A 21,703-nucleotide genomic window follows, 5' to 3' on the forward strand; every position below is an offset into this window, starting at 1 on the left:
CACTGCGGTCCACTCCACAGTTTTCCTTAATTCTTGAGCTGCCCAATAAGATGGGGTTTATTTAATCTATATATTTTTATATATACAGTATATGCAAGAATATATTCTGAATAAGCAAATAACAGGGCTTTCCTTGCCAATTTACCTGACCAAGTTACTCAAAAAACGATCTTCGTGTGTTGCTAACATTTACCTTACATTCAGAATTTGATTTTTGATAAGTTTGTTGAGTTTAAATGTGTAAATCTTAATATGAACATACTGTTCTTGGTCATAAGGAAGTTTTTCCTTCTCAAGTGATTGATTAATAAATTGTGGACTTTTATTGTGTTCAGACTTCATCTTGCTGGAATTAATGGGGGCAATATGAATTAAACAGGATTATACACTATTCACTGCAGGTTTCAGGACTCTGTCCTATAGGATGTTTTTCTAGTTGAAGGAGGACAATGAGAAGAACATCTGGATTGTACATAAATAAGCTTTGTTCTAGTGTAACTAATTTTCCTCATAATGACATGCTTTTGCATTCAACAGTTAAGCATTGGACCACCTTTTGGAAACTTCCTTAATCCCCAAATGACTAAAGAATTCAGTAGACTAAGTATTTCTCATATACTTTCAAATCTAGCTTTGTAATCATAAGCTCTAGAAACTTTTAAAAAATAAATGCTACAATTTTCTAAAAGAAGAATGCAGCATCAGTAAAATTAAGGAAACACACTTTCCAAGACATAGTAATATATATTTCTCTGCTTAATTTATTTTTCTTTCTTTAGTCAACAAAGCTAGAGAGTAGTCCTGAAGTATATAAGTGATGGAATAGACACGGTGTTTCTCAGTCTCAGCAACTTTAAGATGTATGGACTTCAACTCCCAGAATTCCCCAGCCAGCCATATTGCTGATTGAGAAACACTGGAATAGAGTGTGCATCTAAAAGACACATGCATTATTCTGGACTACCAGCAGAGACCCACAATCGGCTGTATTTTCCAGCTTACGAGCCAGATTTTTGTTTGCAACATAATAAAACGATTGGGAGAAGTTTTATTCATATTAAATCTTGCTTCCAATACATAGTTGTAGCAGAATAATGAAAATGATTAAGATCTGCACATGGTAATTGAAAGCAGCTTAAAAAACACCCAGGAGATATGGAAATTCTTCTTACAATAGACTTCTGAAGATATCACAGCTACATTGATCCATCCCTTGTGGCCTTGACTGTTGATTAAATCTTGTGAGATATTGCAGGAAAGCTGGAGGTGAGGGGTTTGAGAGGTTTCTTTGGAAAAGGCTGCTCAGTTGAGTTGAGAGAGGTATGAAAAAGCATTTCAAAGCAATTCTCCCAGGCCTTGGAGTACAGTGGTTGTGAGCACCTGTGTATGCTTAAGGTGTATTTTGTTTTGTTTTGTTTTTTTCCTTCTGGAGGTACATGATCTGTTTTTCTATTCTATTATTTCCTCCTTTTTAAAGTGTAAGCTGCCAAGAGGTTATCAGTAGTTGGGTGGTGTCTAAATTGTATAAATAAAGTAAAAAGAAATAGACACAGGGATTTATGATTCTGTGCTGCATTAAAATCTCTGCTTCGGCTTCTATTTTTAATTATCAGTTTGTGCTCTTCATATTTTTACAACTCTTGGAAGGACTGATCAGCCACTGACTGTTCTAATTCTTGGCAAGTGACACCCCGGGACCGATACATTTGTTCCAACTGTTCCGCACAAACATGCCATTTGTTCTGCAAATGTGTTTTCCGTTGCTCAAAAAGGGAAATGCTTAGCTGGATAGCTCTCAGTATGCTTGGATATCAGTATCTTGGATCAGCAAGATGCTGTTTTGTCCCCTGTTGTTTTTGCTTAGATATTAATGACACATCATGGAGAACAACTCCATATGGATTCTGCCATAGCACTGAGGGATTCTGTGATTTAAAGAAAAAAGTGTTGTTGTTTATTCGTTTAGTCGCTTCCGACTCTTCGTGACTTCATGGACCAGCCCACGCCAGAGCTTCCTGTCGGTCGTCAACACCCCCAGCTCCCCCAGGGACGAGTCCGTCACCTCTAGAATATCATCCATCCATCTTGCCCTTGGTCGACCCCTCTTCCTTTTGCCTTCCACTCTCCCTAGCATCAGCTAGGAAAAAAGTACATAAGGATTATCTGGAAAACATTCCTTAAGCTCATGCTGTTGTGAATAGTGCAGCCCACAAGAGGAGTGGGAGAAACAGTAACTTGCTAGCCAGTTTCTGATTCAAAGAGCTTATCTACTGTAGGATCAAACATCTGTCTGGTCCAGCTTTCTTATGGTAGTCCAGTGTTTCTTAAAGTGTGGCCCGAGGACCCCTGGGGGTTCCCCAAGAACCTCTCAAGGGTCTGCAAAATCAAAATGATTTGCCAGATATTGAAGATGCTTGAAAAAAATTGAAACCATGTCACTTTTGTTGTTATTATTTTTTATTTGTTAAAAAATATAGGGGTTTTCCATGAAAAATATTTTATTGTTAATATCTAATGGGTTTAATATTGTTCTTTTTACATGATTCAGTAACTAAATATTCTATGAATGCATCAGTTTAAATTTTCAATATGGTAAATATTGATTAATATTGATAAATATAACCTATACAAACAAAAGCTCTTTTGGGGTCCTCCATAATTTTTAAAAGTGGGAAGGAATTCTAAGAGCAAAAAGTTTAAGAAACACTGCTGTAGTCAAACAAATGGAGCAAGGTGGCAATACAAGCTGCCACAGTTGGGTTCATATATCACACTAAACCAGTGTTTCTCAACCTGGATAACTTCCAGATTGCCATGGCTGAGAATTCTGGGAGTTGAAGTTGCCCAGGTTGAGAAACATTGCACTAAACCAAAACTAACATGTTGGCTTAGCCAGTACTGTGTAGACTGTAATGCAAGAGAGATTTGAAATGGTTTATTATTTGGCCATATTATTTTATGGTGGCATTAACAGCAGAACCTATAGCCATGGATGTCTATGGTGATGATCACTGGTGGGTGTGACCAGGTGATCAAAGCTCTCCCCCCTTTTACATATGTGCCATGCATGTGATGCACATTAAAAAAGAGTGAGGCTTTGATCACCTAGTTGTGCCTGCCATGTTATGGCCAGTGATTATTGCAGTGGATGCTCTTAGTAATAGCAGGGCAAGAATGAAGAATGGAATCCATGTCCATCTGCATCTAAGTTTTCCTCTTCAAAGCTTTTAAGAAACTGAAGTGTGGGGAAGCTGTGTCCTGCATCTAGTATGGGATTCTTTTTTTGTGCACCTACTTCCCTGCCTAACTACTATGCCTTTAAACAAATGTAAAGTGTACCACCTGTGCAACATTTGAACAAATTCATTTTCTGAGTGTAGATTCTAATATAGTCAAAAGAGCACCATCCTTACTTACAAAGGTGGTGGTGGTACCAACAGCTTTGGAAGAACCACAATTTTTAGCAGAAATGAAACAAAAAAGAAACATTAAAGAAAAAGAACTCTATGGTCGGGGGTGTATGTGTCAAAAATAGTGTAGCAAAGACTGAGTTTCCTTAGTAAAATAGAAAATAAAGGGTAGAAGAATGGAATAGCATCTTAGAAGAGGCTGCTGGAACACTGTTGAGAAGGACTGCAAGTCTTGTTTCTATGCAAATCTCCTCCTCCTCCTCCTCCTCCTCATTATTTCGTACTATTATTTGCAGAAAAGGATTGTTCTCTGGAATAAAGATGAAGATGAAGAGAAAAGGAGACAAGGGGTTAATGATTGCCAACAAGGGAGCAGTAGGTAAGTCTCCCTAGTTTGAGATGATGTCATCTGATATCCAAATGCCCCAGGGCAATGGCTTCTTTGGGACATCAGAAATACTGTCCACTATAAAGAACGTGATAACATGTTATGTTTGTCCCAGTGAAGCCTGAACTCTGAACATAGGGCCCTTTTAAAGGGAGGATTTTTCAAGCATCAGTAGTGCTGGATCAGTAGACAATTTTCTGTGAGTCACAAAGTGTGTGCCATTTTCCATGCTGATTCACTGTAATCATGAGCAGGATGTTTCAAAACTGAGCAGCTACCATTGAGAAGATCTGGTTCTGGTCCTTACCAGTAGAGCATTTCTCTAGTAGACTAGAAGGTAGGTTTTTAGATCAGAGGTGGACAAACATTTGATGGTTTGAGACCTTAGTTAACATTTTTGGATGACCAGGAACCACAGTAGGCAAGGTCCAGAAATCTTTAGGCCTTTTCTTCTTAGAAGAGGGAAAGGATAGAACAAAAGGGTCTGGCTTTTTCTAAGAATGTTAAACCTATTTTAGGGCCTACGCTATTGAGCATTGCTTATCCCAAAATGGCAGGAAATTTTTATTTTCAGCACCTTTGATCAGAGAAGGCTCTAAGAATTTGAAACAAGGGTTTTCTGAGCAGAAAATTGCCCTCGCCTGCTTTAACCTTAATGCTCAGCCTAACTCATGTAGCTATGCAATAGTTAGACACAGTAGCTATTTCAAAAACATCAATAATGGAAGGCAACCTTCTCTGAAAGTCCCCTTACTTATCACAAATGAACTTCCTCAGCCACATACTTGCTTGATATCTCAAAGATCTTCTCTGCATTTATCCAACTGTTCTTTTTCTTTTGGGATTTGTTTTTCAGGGAGAGGAAGGAGAGAAATACTGTACAGTTACAAATCTAAACTGAACCTAGATGTCAAGGGGACTGATTAACTTGTCCACAGAGATGTCACCAAGAAACTTCTAATCCCCCCCTTTCCCCCTTTAATTATGAACAGATAAATGAGTAATAGATCATATAGCGCTTTGTTACTGTTATTGTTAGTCAGGCATTTCAACCAAAGTAGTGGGATAGGATTTATTAAGGCATGAATTCATGCCATAAAGGCAACATGGTGTCCTCTTCATGTTTTGGACTACAGTTCAGTAAGCATGATCTATATAGGGAGGCCACAGTTTGCTTGCTTCTACCATAGAATCCATGCTTACAAGTTTTTTTTTTCCCTTCAACAGAGGAGGAGAAATCTGGAAGTCTGCAGCATGAGATTGTGAGTGGTCAAGATGGGGAACAAGAAAACATGATGTATGATGACACTGGCTCGGTCTGTAGCTTTGGAGTCTCAGGGTCTTGGAGCAAAAGGTATATAGGTCATAAAATTTCTTCCCTTGCTAAATTCTCCAATCTCTTGTTGACCTAGCCAAAGACAGGAAACCATGGAATTTGTCATGTTTCTCCATTATCTGGCAGGATCTATATGTCACCAAAATGTTGCCATCTGAAGACAAGCTTGCATCAGATGAAAGGTCTGAGTTGGAAAGAGTGACAGGAAGAGAACCAGACTCAAGTCCTTCCTAAAAGCATGTTGGGGAAGAGAGATAGTAATTGCCAGAGATTTTCTCAGAAGCTAGTGGGAAGGAACAGATCAACAGTCCTGATTTAGCCTTCACTCTTGTCTGTAGAAGCAAGTTTCTGACTTCAGTGGAAATTGAATCAGCCTTCTAGGTCCATTTGATAGATGAAGCTGCAAAGCACTTATACAGCAGTATTTCTCATATATATGAGACTGATGGCTATATAATATAATGTAAGAATTCTTGTAGTTTGGCAAGCAAACAACCTCAACTTTCCCAATGTTATTTTTTGCTCTTTGAGCTGAAAACAGTATCTATGTGGTTAAGATTTAAACTCAAAGTAAGTTTTGAATAAGTCACTAGGGCTGTGCAATTGCTACACATTCAATTCCAAAAAGATGCTTTTGAGCATTTATGGGCATGAATGCAACACCTGTCTGCTTCCCTGGAAAAGATGCAGCTGCTTTAAGGAGCTACAGGTGCTATGTTTGTGTTCCCACATGCTCTAAATCACTTCCAAACTTTATTTGGAAACTACTGCCTGCGGGTTAAACCGCTGAGCTGCCGATCGGAAGGTCGGCGGTTCGAAACCGCGCGGCGGGGTGAGCTCCCGTTGCTCGTCCCAGCTCCTGCACACCAAGCAGTTCAAAAACATGCAAATGTGAGTAGATTAATTGGTACCGCTTCGGCGGGAAGGTAACGGTGTTCCGTGAGTCATGCTGGCCACATGACCCGGAAGTGTCCTATGGACAACGCCGGCTCCAAGGCTTTGAAACGGAGATGAGCACCGCCCCCTAGAGTCGGACACGACTGGACTTTACGTCAAGGGAAACTTTTACCTTTACCTTACTGCCCAGTAGTAGTTTATTTCCAAACTACTGCCCAGTTCTGCTGATGTCCTAGCAGAATATTGGGCAGGATCCACCACCATTGTTGTGGCCAATGAATAGGGAAGCATAGAAAGAACTTCCATGTCAGCAAAGTATTCTCTTAAGAGTAACTGGGCAGACCAGGATGAAAGTTACTCAAAGCTTCTGAGTAAGGCAGGTAGTTTATTCATTGGTCTGGGTATCCAAGGCATATTTTAAGATTCTAAAAAGAGGAAACCTACATTGATTATGTGCTGTCCAATCAGTGTCACTTCTTAGCAACCACAAAGATGGATCTTTTCCAGGATGATCTGTCCCCAACCTGGTCCTTCAGATCTTCCAACAGTGCACCCATTGCTGCTGTTATTGAGTCTATCCACCAGAAGAATTCATAAATGTATATTCCCAACACCCTCTTCCATTTCAGGATAAGCAACATTATTCAGATGGCAGAAAAGGAGTAAGAAATGGTAATCAAAAGAAATTAAAGACCTAAGAAAAAGGAAATGAAATTAATTTAATTTAATTTATACCTAGAATTTTCACTATACTTCTCTGTACATTTCTATCCTTCCAAATTAGCCTTGCTTACACATCCATGCACTGCTTCAAACTTTGCAAAATTCTGTTTTTCAGAGTTTCACCAACTTCCCCTGACCACAACTTTCTCAAGCTTCTCCTTTCTGTCAACATGTTCACTCTTCTTTCATAGGTTTGCTTTTCGGTCTGATTCTTATTCCTTCTGTGTGACCAAACCACCTCTACATAATACATACATACATACATACATACATTTGTTTGTTTGTTTGTTTGTTTGTTTGTTTGTTTATTTATTTATTATTACTACATTTTGCCATCACCCATCGCCCCGCAAAGGGGGACTCTGGGTGGTTTACAACAGAGATAAAAGTATTAAAATACCATAAATAAATATAAATACAAATATAATATTGAACATAAATACAGTATATTTATCCTTTACGATGGTCAGCCCATATTCATTTAGCATCCATCCATTTCTGGTTTTATCTCTTGTTTCACCACACATAATTCCTAGCTACCCAGTTCCCTCTGCCTTCAACTTATTATTATGTTATTCCTGACATGCCCAACTCTCACCTCCCTATAACAGTGTGGGCAGAAGCATCCTTTTAAGTACAGCCACTGCTACTTTTTCTTTACAACATGCACTCTACTTACTATCTCCAACTTTTAGGGGATAGCGATATTTGCACTGTCCAACATAATATTTTTCACTCTGTTCCAAGCAGATTTCATGTTCTCTTATAACTACTTACAATTCTTCTGCTGGGAAATTAGTCTATTGCTTTTTCATACAGGACTTGCACTTTCTCTTCCTATAGTCATTCTACTTTCATTCTTCTTTATTTCACCTCTTTCTTTTTCTTCCATTTCTACTGTCCCCCAAGATCTTCTCTTGATACTCTCCAAAAATGAACTGCCCCATATTCAGAATTTCTTGCTGCCATTGCATGCTTTACTACTTCTCTCAGTCTTTCAACATAATCAAATCAGTTGTGTTTTTGGATTTTTCTTAATTCCTTTGCCATGTGTGCATAAGAAGAGGTGTATGCTGAAACCATGTATTCAGAACAAACAGGCCTTTTTCAAAAAAGATATTCACCAAACACTCTAACTCATTCTTGCATCTACAAATGGCCCGATCAGCTTCTGAACTCTCTCAACCTGTTCCTATCCCATCCAGTCATATTATCTGGCAGAATAATTTTTCACAGTGCCTGACCACTCAACCCACTACAGCACAACCAACAGAAGCTATGAAAAGGATAACATTGCCATATATCAGAAACATCTCAGAAACGACCAACAGACTGTTACAACCGCACGGCATCACACAAACCAACTAAAGCCCTCCAAGACACCTTAAGTAAACCAAAAGACCCAGTGGCCTGAGAGGAAAAAACAGGCGTCATCTACAACATACAGTGTGAGGACTGTAACAGCCGCTATGTAGGACAGACAGGCAGAAGACTAGCAGAGCACATCCAACCAGAAGTCAGAAGACATGTTGGAAATTCCCTAATCTCACAACACATGGGCAGACCCAACCACAGTTTCAACGGGGAAACTGTGAGCATCCTAGACCAAGCCAAATCCAAAGATGCTAGGGAATTTTATTTTTATTTATTTATTGTTCAAATTTCTATCACTGCCCATCTCCCCCGGGACTCCCGGAAGCTTGGCACTCAGACAAGTCAGCCATCAATAGACACACAGAGATAAACCACTTTTACACACCATTCAAAAAAGACAATTAAACAAAGCTAAGAAGGACACAGAAAGACCAGACCGCATCCTCTCCAGCAGCCCACACCCAGATAAGCAGGGATTAACACCAGACAAACAATCAGACCGAAAACCATACCCTAACCAAGGAATTACCAAGGAGAAAACCATACCCCCACCAACACTGGCAGGACAAGCTATTTATATAAACAGTTCAGCCCTGAGCTACATATATTCTCTTCTATCAGAATTTTTCACTTGGATGACATTCCTTCAGAATGTCTACGATATTTTCAAACTCTCATTTCTGGTTCTTCCATTATCCCCTTTCACTACAGTGTAAAATGCAACTATTACTAACCTACTGATTCCTACTTTCATATATACCTACAATGGCATAGATGACATCAAGTTATATTTTTCAATATACATCTTAGTCCTTTTATTTATAATTAAATCTTCCTGTGTTCCCACAACACTTGATGACCAAATAGATGAACATTCTTCTGGCTTCCTGTGAAAGTCTTATATAACTTATACGTGAATTCAGCCACTTCAGGCTTCGCATATGAAAATATACTAAACACTCATTCCAAATGAAATGTTTGGGCTGCCCAGTTCTAAACCCCAAAGTCCTACTTCTTCCAGCATTTTGCTCCTAGAATGGATGGCTGTATGCTTCTAGGAAAAGAATGAGCAGAGCACTCTCTTGTGTGTCCTCCATATTAAGTCATGTTGAGGATGATAGTGTCCTAACAGTCAGAAATCACGCTGAGACGAGGAGTAGGTCTCTAGTGTTTATTACTGCTACATTAAACAGAATCCTAACAAACTGAAGAAGCGTGGGAAAAACCCAGACATATAAACCCCAAAAGCTAAGGCGGGTCTGATCTGTGTCTCTTTGAATGGCTGCTTAATTCCTCAGTACTACGCATGCATTTTCCACCCTGGATCGAGGCCCTCTCCTGCTCACCATTAGTACTCATGACAGATAGTGCCTTTAATCCAGAAGGCAATGTTGATGCACCATGAATGGTAGTGATTGATTGCCATTTTCTCCAATGCTGATAGAAGTTCTCCAGCTGACTGAACATAGGATTTTTGAATGCCAAAACCTGACCCTATTATGAAATGATGATTTGTCTCCAAAGTTGTATAACATATGAAGCCATCAAACCTCATGGTTTAATCAGTGCTGGCATTATTTAGTGTCCATTACATCAGGCTCCCAAGGATTCAGGAAGATTCCTAGCTCTTTGGGGAATGAACCTGAAAATGTAGTTTTAGCTTGGGTTGGACATTTTGAGTGAACTGAGCATTATGCTTTATGCTGTACATGAACCAGGCCAGTTCTGGTTCTCCCAACAATCATTCTTAGAACAAATATATGCGAACCAGGGCTATAAATGCTTTAGCTCTGAAGCTTGGATTCTTGCCTAGATTCTAATAGTTCTCTGAAAAACTTGCAGTTTTAAGCAAGCTCCATATCTGGGTATGGAAATGGGCAAATTACATCATATTAGACTTGTTCCCAATGCAAAATGTAGCTTCTGAAGACTGAGTCATGTCTTTATCTTCTGAAATGGAAACAGAGCCAAGGTGCAGTGGAAGATCCATGAAATGGAAATGAAGTCCCAGAATTACCAGGTAAGGTACAAAATGGTGGCCAGTGTCTTTGGGAAGGCCCCAAACATCCTTTGGATTTTGAGTTGAATTTGCATTGCACTCTCGCAGATTGCCATAACCATCATTGAAGCACGACAGCTTGTTGGTGAGAATATAGATCCGGTGGTGATTATAGAAATTGGGGATGAAAAGAAGCAGACAACGGTCAAAGAAGGAACCAATGCACCATTTTACAACGAAGTATGTAAATTGAGCTGATTGGTTAGAAAATGCAGATGTCCCAGCTGGTTTGGTTTTTGCTTTTCTTTAGTCAAATAAATAAATGTGGTTGAAAGGCCAGCTCTGCCACCTGTTGAAGGGAACTTGCATTGGTTTATCCCATCTTTAGGCATACTTACCTATTTTAGAGTGATATGAGCTTTAGGGCAGAATACATTTTAAGATATCTTGCAAATGAACCTGTATCTTGAGCATGCTAAGAATCTCATTAGAGTCTCCTAACAGTTTCACTAAAACATGGTTCCCAGGTTTCGTCCCTTAGGAGAAGGACTTATGATTTAATTTAGGATCCAAGTGAAAAAAAAAAGAAAAAGCAAGAAATCAATTGTTAAGATTCAAATATAACAATAAAGTAGCCTTTCAACTAGATGAGAACCACAGTGATGGAAAACCACCTTTTCCTCTATGCCAGTGTTTCTCAACCTTGGCAACTTTAAGAGGTGTGGACTTCAACTCCCAGAATTCCCCAGCCAGCATACTGGCTAGGGAATTCTGGGAGTTGAAGTCCACACCTCTTAAAGTTGCCAAGGTTGAGAAACACTGCTCTATGTAATTCTCTCAGGTTATCCTTTGCTGGAAAATTTAAAGATATGAGATCTAAAGATACCGTTTCGATTTCTCCCCATGATTACTCTTTTTAATTCTGTTATATTTACTGTTTTATTTTTCCTTCCTCAGTATTTTCTGTTTGATTTCATTGGGCCCCAAGTTCATCTATTTGACAAAATTATCAAAATCTCTGTAAGTATATACATCTTGGGCAGGCAATTAATCTGTTGTTTGAAAACAAAAGGAACCATTGATGTTGCGTAGAAGAGAGGTGGCTTGTATTTGTAAAAATTCAAAACTGACTGTACTACTTTATCCTAATAAGCAGCTCATGAATTTTTAATGCTGCCTCTTTATCTTATAAAGGGACTGTAATTGGAACAATCCATTTTCTTCTCAAATCTGTTTTCTGCTGGGTTCCTGTGTTTTATATTACACTTTTAAATCAGCATTTAAGATTGGCCTGTCTTATGATCAGGTCCTCTTTATAGGAAATAAGACAGATTCACAGCCAACATCCAAAATTCATGTCTCTTTGTGACACTGTTGTAACGAATTTGTTTGCAAAATCAAAGGTAATGGAGCTTTTAAGGGACTCATTTACTCTATTGCATTGATAGAAAATATGAACAATCACATTCCTTTTAGTGTCCCTTGTGATGTTACTTACAGAATCAGGAGTGTCTGCAGGGTGAGGTAAAAAAAGTCAAGATGGTGGCTATGATGATGATGAGATCAAAGCTTGGCTGTTGTTGATGCAAGAAACAAAAATGGATGGGGCTTTGATCATACCATCATGGACATCATCGTGACTTTTTTGACCCTGTCCTGCAGCCACTTCTATCCAGAATGAATTATGGCAATGGATTAAAATGGCAAGAAAGGGAGAAATGCAGAGGAATCTGCAGGATTGGAAGCTGTCATCAAAATGAAAGAAGAGCTGAATTATATTAGCAACGAACAAAATTTCAGTTTCTTCCAATGTCTTGTTTTTTTCAGATCTGTGAAATATGCTGCACCAAATTTGACATTTTAAAAAAATGTTCATATTAAAAGATATATGCATTTTGATGTATATTTCTCCAAACACATTTTATTCAAAGACATTTTATATAGGGTTTTTTAATAGTCATTTTTTTCAAAATACATTTTATACATTAATTGTATGAATATTTGGAGTTTTGTACCGACTTTTCCCTAATTACAATTTTAAAAAATGGTGAATGGCATTGCAATTAAAAAAAAAAGCATTTCAATTGTTTTGTTGTACTTTGCCTGGAAAATACGAAATTAGTTAAATTCAAATTCAGTTTATTTCTCACCATCCCTATACTATAGAATGATTAACAGATAGGCCCAAGAATATTTATTCCAAGGGAAAATCACTTCTCTGGTTCTTCTGCCTTTGGAGGGCTCAGATGAAGTATAGAGGAAGAACGCAAAATTTATTACATGGAAGTTGATACTCCAGAAATGGAACTTCTCTGGTAGTGTTGCTTTGGTGATTGAGGTAGGATAGGTTGATAGGTTGATAGGTTGGTAGATAAACTTTTCACATGTCTTCCCTTTGCAGGTTATGCATAACAAACTCATAGGGAGCGTATTGATTGGCTCCTTCAAAGTAGATTTGGGGACTGTTTACAATGAGCCAGGTAAGTGAGATATTTTCAGCAATCCATGTTTTTGTTAAATAGATCTTTCTGCTTAGCTTGTTGCATCTCAAGGCTAATTCACTTAATTTGCTATTAAAACAAAAAACAAACTTCTGGACTGTGTAGATATTGCATATTCATTTCTGTCATGCGCTGCCTACTACTGAGTAAAACACAGACACTAATTTAGGGAAGATCAGGTTCTGGTTTATTTCAGCATAGTGCATAGCTAGAAAAAGCTGAGAGTAAAGGGAGCGCGCCGGTACGGGGTTTAAATAGCCTGCGCCGGTCAGCGCCCCCCCCACCTTGGGTTGTGTCATCCCCCCAAGTCCTGTATGCTTCGTTGCCGGTAGGTGAGGGGTCGCGGGGGCCCTGCTGGTGCCCCGGGCTTCTCTCGTAATCGTCTTCTTCCTCCGGCCGGTGATTGCTTTCAGCTGGGCGATATCCTTTGCGTTCCTGCTGACAGCTCCAGGCGTGCCTCGTGATCCGCCCTGTCTTTGTCACTCTTTCTTCCCCCTTTGTGTTCTTTTGACTGGATTTTCCGGCCGGGGTCGTTCCCGTTCCCTTCTCCTCGGGGTCTGTGTCTGTTGTTGTGCATCGCTTTGCTTATCTTTTAATCCCTTGCTCTTGTTTCCGTGGTATTGTTATGTGTACCGTTGTGCTGATGCATTCAGCTCAACGGTGCTCATGACAATTTCCCATATTGAATCATCTATGTTAAGGCTTCCCCTGAGAGTGGACAAATCTGGATTGTGACTTCTGCTGTGTTAGAAGGTTGAAAATTGGTACCAACCTGATGTAAGAAAAGGCAACATCCAGAAATCAGAGGCAGAATATTTGAACACCCCAGGGTTGTTGTAACTAACCTAAAGGTGACCATAATCCATCAGAAATAGAGTTACCAACATTGGTTTTAGCTGAGCTAGAGTTCATAACGAGATTTAGTACCATTGTTCGACTTCCGGGAGAGGTATGGAGAACTGAAGACGTCTCCACTACCGGCGTGTAGACCGGTTCCTTGGAACCTTGCTGGATAAGGGGAGGTCAGGAGGTCACCCACATGTGCTCCAGATGACTGCTCCTGGTGAGGAGACTGCAGAACAGCAGTTTTCCGCAGGTTTGAGCGCCAGGAGGCGAAGGGATTAGCCATCTTGCTTGCAACCGCGGCAGAGCCTTTTAAAGGAAACTAAGTTTGCAAGCCTTGCTTTCTAATCACTTTCAGAAATTGCCTATTAACTGTCTTAAAGCTATTAGAGACCTTCAGAATGACAAGTTTGAAAAGTCGCCGGGTGAGTTTAGCTTCAACTCTGAACAATAAAAAAATTATCGATAAGCTTAAGAACTTAAAGAATTTGAAACAAACACCAAAAGGCTAAATAAGATTTTCATCTAAGAAAGTTATAAACTCTATTGACTTTTACTATAAGATTTTGGAATTAAGTATAAAAAATAAATAGCTTCTTGTGGGAAACAAACTTATTTTGGCTATCCTGGCTATTGTAAGTCATAACAAAGATAAGTTATTTTATGATTTTAGACACTGGACATTAGAGGGGATTAAAGATTCTAAGCAGAAGGAAAAAAAATACAAGCCTGTTCTTGATGTGTTCTTGAAAATACATGAGATAATAAATGCATTAATGCATAATTAATGCATCTTTAAGGTGCCACAAATCTCTGCTCTTTTTTGCAGCAAAGGACTAACACAGTTGTGTTAGAATTAAAGAGAAAGGACCCTTTGAACTACCAGAGAAAAGTAACATATAAATACAATAAATAAATTTACAGTTCATTCTGAAAATTAAACCCACTAATTCCAAAACATCACATTATAATACAATGGTTTTCTAATTTCTCTTGTTCTCTCTCATGATTGTATTGTTGTGATCCTGAACTTTCCCCTGTTGCAGCTCTCTATCATTTGACTACTCCTGGGGAGAAAGAGAAAGGTACAAAGTGAGAAAATTAGACTCAGGAAACTGTGTTAGATGTTACAAAGCTACATGGAAAATCAGATGTTGTGGAGAGGAAGGACTTGTCACATGGGCTGTTCCCACATCATGTTAAGCCATGGCTTTTATGGCCATGAACTTTTAACAAGCTCTGATAGGCTGTATTCCATAGACCAGTGTTTCTCAACCTTGGCAACTTTAAGACGTGTGGACTTCAACTCCCAGAATTCCCCAGCCATAGACCATAAACCACAGTTTACAAACCACAGTGATTGGCTTCATACAACACATTGGGCCAATAACTCCATGATGGTCCTGTGAAAGACGCAACCCCGTGTCCAGAGATGAAGTCTGAGGTCTGTGATGCTCCCTCATGCGTTCAGAATGTAGATGCTGTTACTTATGGAGCTCTGGCAATTTAATTTTGCAAATCTCCATATGGCCAGCTTCAGCCTTGCCCAAGGAGGCTGGAAGAAGGAGAATGGCCTCTTCTCTTCTTTTTGCTTTTGGGGTTCCAGCTTAACTTTCAGGGTAGGCAGCAAGGATGTCTTTAGGAGGAGGGTGGCCATGACCAGCAATCAAAGCATTGCCTTTTTTAAACATGCAGCAGACATAGAAGAAGGCTGGGCACTTCTTGGCTTTTTTGACCCCTCCCCTGGATACATCTGGCAGACATAATTGCTGCTGCTGATATATTGCCATCTGCTGATGTATGTGACCCTTGAAAAGCAGGGATCTCAAAACCTTGGCTGGGTGCTGTTCTCATTTGTGCATTTTTTCCAGGTCATCAGTTCTGTGACAAGTGGGCCCTTCTCACGGATCCCGCTGACATTAGGACAGGAGTCAAGGGATATCTGAAATGTGACATCAGCGTTGCGGGAAAAGGAGACCTGATACAAGTGGCTCAGAAAGGAAGTGATGCGGAAGAGCAGATAGAGAAGTAGGGCATAACTTTGCTTTTTCTCTGGCTGGCCCTCAGATCCCATATAGGGAAAGCAGCTTCCACGCAAAATGACAGAAACCCTGCAGGAATAACATGGGTCTTAGGTGATGGTTGACAAAATCTATCACAGCTATATGTTGGGGGTCTTTTGGGTAAAGGGTCTCTGGAGAAACAGCATTCTTAATTGTTGCAGAATCTCAGGATTTGATGGAGGGAAGTTCTGATAGTTAAATTTGGATAAAATAAAGTTGCTAAGGTATGTATTATACACCTCCCTTTCAGTCCCATTCTGAGATATTATTGCTCATTCCTGGCTAGACTGGAGCCATGCAGACTGGCATTTTAAAAGGCTAAATAGCAATCATGGGAGAAGGCAGGATAGATCTGCACAGGAAGGGAGAAGGGATTTAAACTCTCTATTTCAAGTCATGCTCATGATTTGAACTGAGGGCCCTCTGTCTGCTCTTTGATTTTATTAATGCCTTTCCACCATTACTTGCATGAATAGTATATTTAGCTTTAGTCTTTAGTGTCTTTTATTGTTTAATATGGGCCATTGTCTAAAATATCTGACAGCAGGTAGGAGTGCCTGGCTGCCCTTGGTGATCTTTTCAAAGGCTGAGCCTGGTTAGTACTTGGATGGGAGGCCACTAGGAAATCTCAGAATTGGAGCTGAGACTGGGAAGTCAAGTAAAAATCCTGAAGGCGTTGACAAACCGCTTCCATATTGCTACCAGGAAAACATCTATGTAATTGCCAGCAGTCAAATCTTTACTTGACCTGGAATACATAACTTTTTACAACTTTTACAAGCAGAGGGCTAGACTTAGTCTTTGAATAACACTCTGGACAAAGAGATACAGTAATTTCAAGTTCAACATCAAATTAGACTTAGTTTTTAAAAAATTAAATTTGAATTTAATTTAGGTTTGAATGTAATAAATCCAATTAAGATTCCATTAAACTACTGAATTAAAGGTCACTTGATCATTCTCTGCATATTAATAATTTCCCCCTATTGATCCATTCAAAATGGCAGTTTTGGGGCTGCAGCCAAGGGTTCATCAAGCTCTGAGTTACTTTGATGGATGCAACTGTTTGTTTGAAATCTCTTTGCTGAGTTTTTTTCAGAGGTTGACTCATCTGTTCCTTTTCTTTTCCCCCACCCCCACCCGCTTCCAGAAACCTCTTGATTCCGAAAGGATTTCCATCAGAAAGACCTTGGGCTAGGTTTTACGTGAGAATCTACAAAGCTGAGGGGCTTCCGAAAATGAACTCTAGCATCATGGCCAATGTCACAAAAGCATTCATAGGTGATAGTAAGGACCTGGTGGATCCATTTGTGCTTGTCATGTTTGCAGGTCAGATGGTAAGTGGGAGCATACAGAGGGTGCCTTTCCTGGCCAGTTAGTCTCCTACAGCCTTTATTTTTTTTCTTCTTGTCCCCTGACAGCTAAAAATGCAGAAAACTTTTAACTTTGCTGTCATGAATTTTGAATGAGCAGGGCTATGTTAGCAACACCAGCAATTTATGTCTTTGTTTTACCATGTTTGTATACTGCCACAATCACAAGACTTTGGGTGGCACACAATAAAGGAACAAACCACAAATGCCTCCACTATTTGTACAGTTTGTATCTTCATCCTTAGGAACTTTCATCAGATTCCCTTCTTCATCACACCCAGTAGGATCCCATGTAGATTTCTTCCTTTGGGTAGAAAAGGCACTGGGGGTTTCTGTTATTTTTCATGAATATCAGAATCCGGAAGGAAGTTATAAGTTAGAGACTACCATTTACAGCTAGAGTAGACCTGGTGTTTGGTGGTGACATCTTTCAACCAGCCTATTTATTTATTTATCAAATTTAATCACTGCCCATCTCACTTAAAGAGTGACTCTGGACAGTTTACAATAAAACAGGAATAAAATATTAGTACAATACAATAAAACAATAAAACAATACAGTAAAAACAACCCTGTTAATAAATAATATGTTTTGTTTTAGGGACGGACCACAGTGCAAAAAAACTGCGCTGATCCTGTGTGGCATGAACAGGTTGTCTTTAAAGAAATGTTTCCCCCATTATGCCGGAGAGTCAAGATCCAAGTATGGGATGAAGGCAGCATGAATGATGTGGCTTTGGCAACTCATTTCATAGACCTGAAGAAGATCTCAAATGAGCAGGATGGTGATAAAGGTAAAGAGTTAAATACTTCTCTGATTCGTAAAATCCTGAATTATTATTATTTTTTTAAAAAATCTGTGTTATAAAGGAGAAGGGTTTTTCCCCCATTTATTCTTGTAGAATGCTATGTAACCTAAGACTTCAGATTCTTTATATGTAAAAAAAAAACTATTAAATTTGAGCTGATTTTTAAAGATGGGCATTTCTTTATAACATGATATAACTTAGATATGAGATATTAATATCCATTTAGAAAATGAAAGTGACGTAGCTTCATAAAAAGGGATGTGTACATAGTCTTTCTGTTGAGATCCTCCAAGCAAAATGCACAAAATTATTAGTAATTTAATTAATTATATAATTAAAATTATTTTTATTAAAAACAAGGTGACTAAGTTATAAAAGCAAGCACAGCAGTATGCAATATGCTAATTATTTTACACTTCCGTCATGTTTCTTGCGAACATACAGCCAGACAGTGTGTAATTAAGAGTTGGACAAGTTTTGCAAGACTAGAACAAGAAAATGTGCCTCAGTGTCTACAACCAGAGGCCCCTTTGACTGTTGGAAGCATTCGCTTGTCACTCTGTTACTAGCACTACTGTTGCCACTACTCAGCTTGACACTTCTGAGAAGTTAGGAAGTGTCAGCCTGTTGAGGTAGTCCAGACAAGAAGCACCAACCACGAGTACTAACATTGCAGTAACAGAATCCTGCAAGTCTGAAAGTACCTCTTCTCTCTCTTACTTTTACTCTCCCATAAACTAGAGAGGGTCTGTTCTGAGATTCTTTCTCCACCCCCACCCCTCCTTTGGACTCAGATTTTGTTTATCAGACTGTTGTCTAGGCTGCAGCTCTTCCTCCTGTCTCCCAAGGTCATTCCCACATGCCATTATAGGAAGGTCATGTATGGTGGATTTCGGCACTACTGCTGGTTCTCAGGAAGGAGGGAGCACATTCTAAGGAGATAAGAGGATTCACAGTCTGGAGAGCAATGGTAGGAGAACAAAGATGTTCAGGATAGCCCTGCCCTAGAGTCTCCTAGGTTATTTCCTCTTAGGTCAGTTAGAGTAGCTTTAGTCTGGCAAGATTCTGTCTATACGGTGCGAGCAAATAAAGAACTGGAGTTTGAATGCACTGACTCGTCATTGTTCTTGAGCCGGGCCTGACAGCATGTCAACAATCATACAGTAGGTTATTCCCCTCTGTTCATCCTTCAGATCTGAAGAAAGTTTGAAGAAATTGCTTTATCTCTCCAATTCTGATATATATAGGAGAGTGGCTGATTCCTATCTATCCAGAGCCCATCCATATCGTGATTTTTGTCATCATCTTCATCTGGATTTCCAGTGATACACCTAGGCATAGTCAGATGTGATTACCTGGGAATTTCAGAATCTCTACCTCTTTTATATGTATTTTCATTTGAGAAAGTGAATGGGAAGGATGAGGGGAGAGTCTGTCAGAAAAAGGAGACAGTTGGGAAGAGGGCTATATCTTGTTATTTCACAATGGAGCAAGGGATTTCAAGAGACTGGGGTTCTAGAATGAGTGCCATCTACAACTTTCCTTTGATGTCCTACAGCATTTTATGAAGCCATTCTTCTCTTGCCATGTGGCATGGATGGTAGTTAAAGAATATATTACTTCTTCTTACATGATAGATTGAATTGCCCAACCCACCCATACCCATACTCTTCCCATGGAAGAGGTGAGTAGCCCTTGAAATCTTTTTCCCTGCACTGAGGAAGAAATGATAGGATCTAAATATTTGCACAATGCATTTCCTGTTATTTTAGTTCACTACTCATATCTAGAATTTTAGAGTAAGGAAAAGCCATCCAAGAGCTTGGTTTTCAAAGCAGATTCCCTTTGCTGGAACTTCTTCTGATGGAAATCAAGCTCTCTTGCTTTCCTAACCTGGGTTGTTGGACACATATACTGCCTTGGAATAAGGTACCAATAAAGCACAGACATCATTCATTTATGATTATATAAAAGTCAACATGAAATTTCTGCTCAGGACTATAATTTACTTATGTATATTTACTAGCAAACAAGTGCATCAATATGTAAGCCAAGTGGCAAGCTACGGTGCCAACTCAAAAGTATATTGGCACGCCTGCTTTGTGTTGGGCATCTTTGTTCCTCTCCTGCTTTATTATGCTTGTCTTTGTGGAACGTGTGCCTTTTTTCAGGTTTCTTGCCTACTTTTGGACCTGCTTGGATCAATCTCTATGGTTCACCCAGAAATCACACCCTGATGGATGACCATCAGGAGCTCAACGAAGGATACGGGGAAGGTGTCTCTTTTAGGGGACGTCTCCTAATTGAGCTTGCAGTGGAAATCCCCTCTGGCGTAGCCCATGAATCAAAGTTCTCAAAGATCATCAAGGATGTGAAGCTGCCTTTGAAGGACAAAGATTCCAAAACTTCAAAAGGGGCAGAAGATGGCAAGTCGCCTTCCCCTTCAGATAAAACAAATTCAACAGATGTGGAGGTGGAACCCTTTGATGTGCCCCCTGAGGTAAATAATTAAAATCTGCATCTGCTTTACTGTTGAATCCCAAGACTTAGGGCTGATCTTATTTTAGATGACACTGCTCCTACTGAAAGAGCCTTGGGAAGGGTAGTTCTCTGGGAGTTTTTATCAGACGTTTCCGCTTCCTTACTAAACGGCAGTTCCCAGCAGGGTTGGGTTACAGTGTAATGGTTGCCTACCCTAACAAAACCAGACTCACAAGTAGAAGCTTACTGGTATCTGATTTATTAAAGAATAGTATGCAATTACAGAGAAAGCTGAGAATGAGCAAAAGCACGCCAAATACAAACTAAAAACCCTCGGCACAAATGTAATCCCTCCCCTCACCCAACAGTTTCAAACTCCCCACCCCAGGTGCCGGTAACAGTTTCTGCTGATGTCCTGGGAAGGAAAACTTGAACACACGAGATAAACCAAACACATTCCAATCCAGCTGCATACAGATAACAAGCCCAGGAGACAGAATCCTCCTCCCTTCCCAAACGAAACACGCATCAGCCAAATGACATGCGAAACGTCACGATGCACCATTAACATTGGAACGGTGAACATGACATACAGGCTCTTCTGCATTCAGAAACCATGACCTCACACTATGAGTATTTGAGGCTTTATTCCAAGGCAGTATAAGAAAATAACATAATCATATTACCCAAGTCAGCAATCAAAGACTATTCAGTAATACTGAAGAGTACAGCAAGACAAAGAAAGACCTTATGACTGAAAAAAATGATGGCAGGTGGACCCCTTCAAAGCTAGCAAGCCTGCAGCATCCTCCCAGCTATATCTGCATCATAGTTCCATCCCACCGGGTTTCTGACTAGCTTATCTGGGCCCTGAACCATAATTAAGCTCATCTGCTTCTCAATGGTCTCATCTCACTGGATTTTACCCATGATAAGAGGATACGTCTAACTATCAAAACAAGGTTATGCTTGAGGCCAGTAATTTTTTTGCAATCTGCTAGTTTCCCATTCATTTTTGTTTCAGTTAAAGGAATCTAAAAAGTAAAATAAACAGTGGAGATATGCCTTTCATGTTTGTTTTGTTTGGTTCCATAGTAAACAGATGTCCCACAACAAATATGAAACCAACAGTATACCAAAGTTTTCTGGGCATATCTTGGTGTCTGTTCATATGTAAGCCATTACAAATTCAATCATTTTTAAGACAGGTTCGCTCTTATTTATTGTTATGTTTTATCAGATCCATGAAGAACAACTTGAGGAATTCCTTCTCTTTGGGGCATTTTTTGAAGCAACAATGATTGATAGGAAGGTTGGAGATAAGCCAATAAGCTTTGAAGTATCTATTGGTATGTGTATAAAATTCTGTTTCAAATAGAAATTCTCCAGGCTGATGTTGCTATTATCCATTTGATTTGGCGGTTCTTTGAAATAACTTTACTTAATTTAGAAAGTGTGTTCAAATGCCACAAAAAGACCACATCTTGCCCTCCACCTGAGAAAGGG

At 39.5% G+C, this 21,703-nt stretch overlaps 1 protein-coding gene across 1 annotated transcript in view; it reads left to right on the forward strand.

The window, feature by feature from the left end:
• Nucleotides 1-21,703, forward strand: part of FER1L6 (fer-1 like family member 6) — a 96,478-nt gene that overhangs the window by 15,422 nt on the left and 59,353 nt on the right. Inside the window, exons 2-12 of the mRNA XM_063299650.1 lie at nucleotides 3,707-3,789; nucleotides 5,026-5,152; nucleotides 10,094-10,148; nucleotides 10,236-10,367; nucleotides 11,085-11,147; nucleotides 12,529-12,607; nucleotides 15,343-15,499; nucleotides 16,685-16,871; nucleotides 17,509-17,701; nucleotides 19,888-20,216; nucleotides 21,438-21,546. Coding sequence (XP_063155720.1) covers nucleotides 3,707-3,789; nucleotides 5,026-5,152; nucleotides 10,094-10,148; nucleotides 10,236-10,367; nucleotides 11,085-11,147; nucleotides 12,529-12,607; nucleotides 15,343-15,499; nucleotides 16,685-16,871; nucleotides 17,509-17,701; nucleotides 19,888-20,216; nucleotides 21,438-21,546 — 1,514 coding nt within the window. The remainder of the gene's footprint in view (nucleotides 1-3,706; nucleotides 3,790-5,025; nucleotides 5,153-10,093; nucleotides 10,149-10,235; nucleotides 10,368-11,084; nucleotides 11,148-12,528; nucleotides 12,608-15,342; nucleotides 15,500-16,684; nucleotides 16,872-17,508; nucleotides 17,702-19,887; nucleotides 20,217-21,437; nucleotides 21,547-21,703) is intronic.

Source organism: Candoia aspera, chromosome 3, assembly GCF_035149785.1.
Source record: "Candoia aspera isolate rCanAsp1 chromosome 3, rCanAsp1.hap2, whole genome shotgun sequence".
NCBI classification, from domain to species: Eukaryota; Metazoa; Chordata; class Lepidosauria; order Squamata; family Boidae; genus Candoia; species Candoia aspera.